Below are 2,983 nucleotides of genomic sequence, written 5' to 3'. Positions count from 1 at the left end.
ACCCCACAATTCCTTAGGCAAATTCTTCCCACAAAGCATACTATGCACCATGTTCATTATTATACGATTTTTCCTCTCAGTAACCCTGTTTTGTTGAGGCGTATACGGAGGCACCACCTCACGTACAATTCCCTCAAGATCACAAAACTTCCCAAACTCACTCGAGGCATACTCACCTCCACCATCCGTTTTGAGAATTTTGAGCTTCCGACCGCTTTGGCGCTCCACCATGGATTTGAAATTCTTGAAAACTCCAAGTACCTCATCTTTTCTTTTGATAAGATATGTCCAAAGCTTCCTACTAAAATCGTCAATGAATGTAACAAAATATCGATTGTCACCATAAGTCTCTACTTGCATCGGTCCGCAAACGTCGGAATACACCACCTCAAGTAAGCCTTTGGTTCTTCGACTCGCATGTTTGCTAAACACATTCTTGTGTTGTTTAGCCTTCACACATTCCTCACACAATTCAGTTGGAATACTAATGTGTGGCAGCCCCGTTACCATTTCACTTTGTTGCATCTTTCTTAGATCCCTAAAATTAAGGTGACCAAGACGTAATGCCATAACCACTCTTCTCTACTTGCCGCGGTAGCTAGACAACGATGCTCCATAACCTTTAACTCAACCTTAAAAGTTCTGTTGGCAGCCATCGGCGCTTTTAGAATCAACACACCATTTGAATCCAAAACGCGCAAAATCTTGTCCTCCAACCGAATTTTGTATCCTCTTTCAAGTAATTGACCAATACTTAAAAGATTACACTTAATTCCCGGTATATACAAGACATCTTTGATCCTCGAATGTCCACCATTCCTCTTTCCGATCAAAACATCTCCTACCCCTTCGACGCTTAAAGTGGTGTCGTCGGCAAATTTGACTTTACTTTTTGCCGCTTGATTGATTTGCACAAACCAATCTTTTCGACCCGTCATATGTGTTGAACAACCGGAATCCAAGTACCACTCATCTCTCCCTTGGACTCCATCACGAACGGTAACCAACGCATTTCGATCCGAATGCATTTTCTCGCTATTTTCCGGAATAGTACAGCTGCTGTCCCGCAAACTTTCACTACTGTAGCTGCTTCCCAGAACATCCGTAATGCCATAACTCCCCTCCGTGATCATTACTAGAAGTGTGTCCTCATCATCTACCTCTTCCCTAGCAACCTTGGCTTCATTATTGTGATTCTCGTTCGATTTACCACGACACGAATTTGCAAAGTGTCCAAACTTTCTGCACTTGTAGCATTGAACCTTACTCACAACACGCTTCTTGAAACCATTGCTATGACCACTATCCTTGGAGCTACATTCACCCTTTTCACTCGTCGGATGCTTTGAATTTTGCGAATCATTTAAACCAAAATTCTGAAAATTTGATTTACCTCTCGCCGCAAATTTTCCTTTCGACCTCTTATTCTTCTCATTGAAACGCGCTTGCAAAGCAATCTCTGCTTTGGCTTTGTCGGCGCCTCTCTCATCCATCCTCTGTTTATGTGCCTCTAACGAACTTTACAATTCATCCTTGCTCAAAGTTGTTAGATCCTTTGATTCTTCAATAGCCACAACTATGTTGTCGAAACGCGGCGTTAACGAACGCAATACTTTCGATACAACATTCTGCTCAAGAATCGTTTCCCCACAAGATTTGATTTGATTAATTAATCGGGTAATGCGCGTAATGTAGTCGTTGATCGTTTCTTTATCTTCCATTTGTGTTAACTCGAATTGTCGCTTGTAAGTTTGTAACCTTACCAACTTCGCTTTGACGGCACCGACATAAGCTTTCTCCAAGATTTCCCATGCTTGCTTCGCCGATTCACAATTGCCAACCTTCTCGAAATTGTCGTTATCAACACAAGAATGAATCAAGAATAGGGCTTTGTAATCCTTCTTCTTCTCTTCTTTGTGTGTAGCTCTTTGAATGTCGGTAGCCTCTGCCCCTAATTGTGTAACTCCATTGACAACGATCTCAAGCACCTCTTGATAACCAAACAAAACCCTCATTGTTTTGCCCATTTATCATAGTTCTTCGAATCAAGAATCGGGAGATTGGTGGGAATTCGATCATTGGAAACGGTTGCCATTGTTGCAGCGGATTAGGATCGATAACCAAGGCTCTTGATGCCAAATGTTGGAACATAAAACATAAAACTGAAAATTGAAGGTTCAACAATGGTGGAAGAAAAGAATATTGGAGAAGATGAAGTTGAGAGAGAAAAATAGAGAGAATAGTAATATTATGATGAGAATGAATTTTGCATTAACTTTGAATTGGAATGATACAAATGTATTTATACATTGGGAATAAAAGCTACAACTAAAGTGACTCTAAAGAAAATAAAATCGGTTAATTTTGGAAAGAAAAAAACAGAATTTTAATTTTCAATTAACACACCACCTCACTTTAGTTGCTCCAAGTCCACCATGCTGAAGCACTTCTTTAGCCTCTTGAACACATCATTTGTCACACCTTTTGTCAACAAATCCGCGACTTGATATTCGCTTTGGCAATAGCTCAATCTAAGTTTTCCATCACCAACCAATTCCCTCAAATAATGAAACCGCATCTCAATATGCTTGCTCCTTCCGTGTGCAATCGGGTTCTTCACAAGATTTATTGCGGAAACATTGTCTACAAACAGTGTGGTGGCAGCATCATGACCACATCCCAATTTCTTCAATAGATTCATAAGCCACATAGCTTGGCACGCACCTAACGACGCCGCAATGTACTCGGCCTCACAAGAAAAGAGTGCTACAACTGGATCCTTTTTCGAACACCAAGAGATTTGAAGGAGAATTGCCATCCAAGGCGCAGCGGAATTTAAAAATTTCTCCATTTAGTGATCCTTACGAATGGGCATGATCAGTGATAGAATCGTTACCTCTTGTGGCGATTCAAACCTTTGGTGCAGATCTCTTGTAACGATCAAAACCTTGGATACAAATCCACAGAGCGATCACGAACGTTG

General features: G+C 41.0%; 1 protein-coding gene across 1 annotated transcript; it reads right to left on the bottom strand.

The window, feature by feature from the left end:
• Positions 1 to 530: 530 nt before the first annotated feature.
• On the bottom strand, positions 531 to 1,493 carry LOC127093646 (uncharacterized). The gene has a single exon (XM_051032585.1). It carries the CDS (start codon positions 1,491 to 1,493, stop codon positions 531 to 533), a length of 963 nt encoding a protein of 320 aa, XP_050888542.1.
• Between the last annotated feature and the right edge of the window lie 1,490 nt (positions 1,494 to 2,983).

This window comes from Lathyrus oleraceus, chromosome 6 (assembly GCF_024323335.1).
Source record: "Lathyrus oleraceus cultivar Zhongwan6 chromosome 6, CAAS_Psat_ZW6_1.0, whole genome shotgun sequence".
Classification (NCBI taxonomy): domain Eukaryota; kingdom Viridiplantae; phylum Streptophyta; class Magnoliopsida; order Fabales; family Fabaceae; genus Lathyrus; species Lathyrus oleraceus.
Note: the sequence above shows the minus strand (reverse complement) of the source record. Positions and strands in the feature narration are given on the sequence as shown.

Coding starts and splice junctions, on each gene's coding strand:
- LOC127093646 (XM_051032585.1), bottom strand. CDS start 1,493: ATGGATGAGAGAGGCGCCGACAAAGCCAAAGCAGAGATTGCTTTGCAA.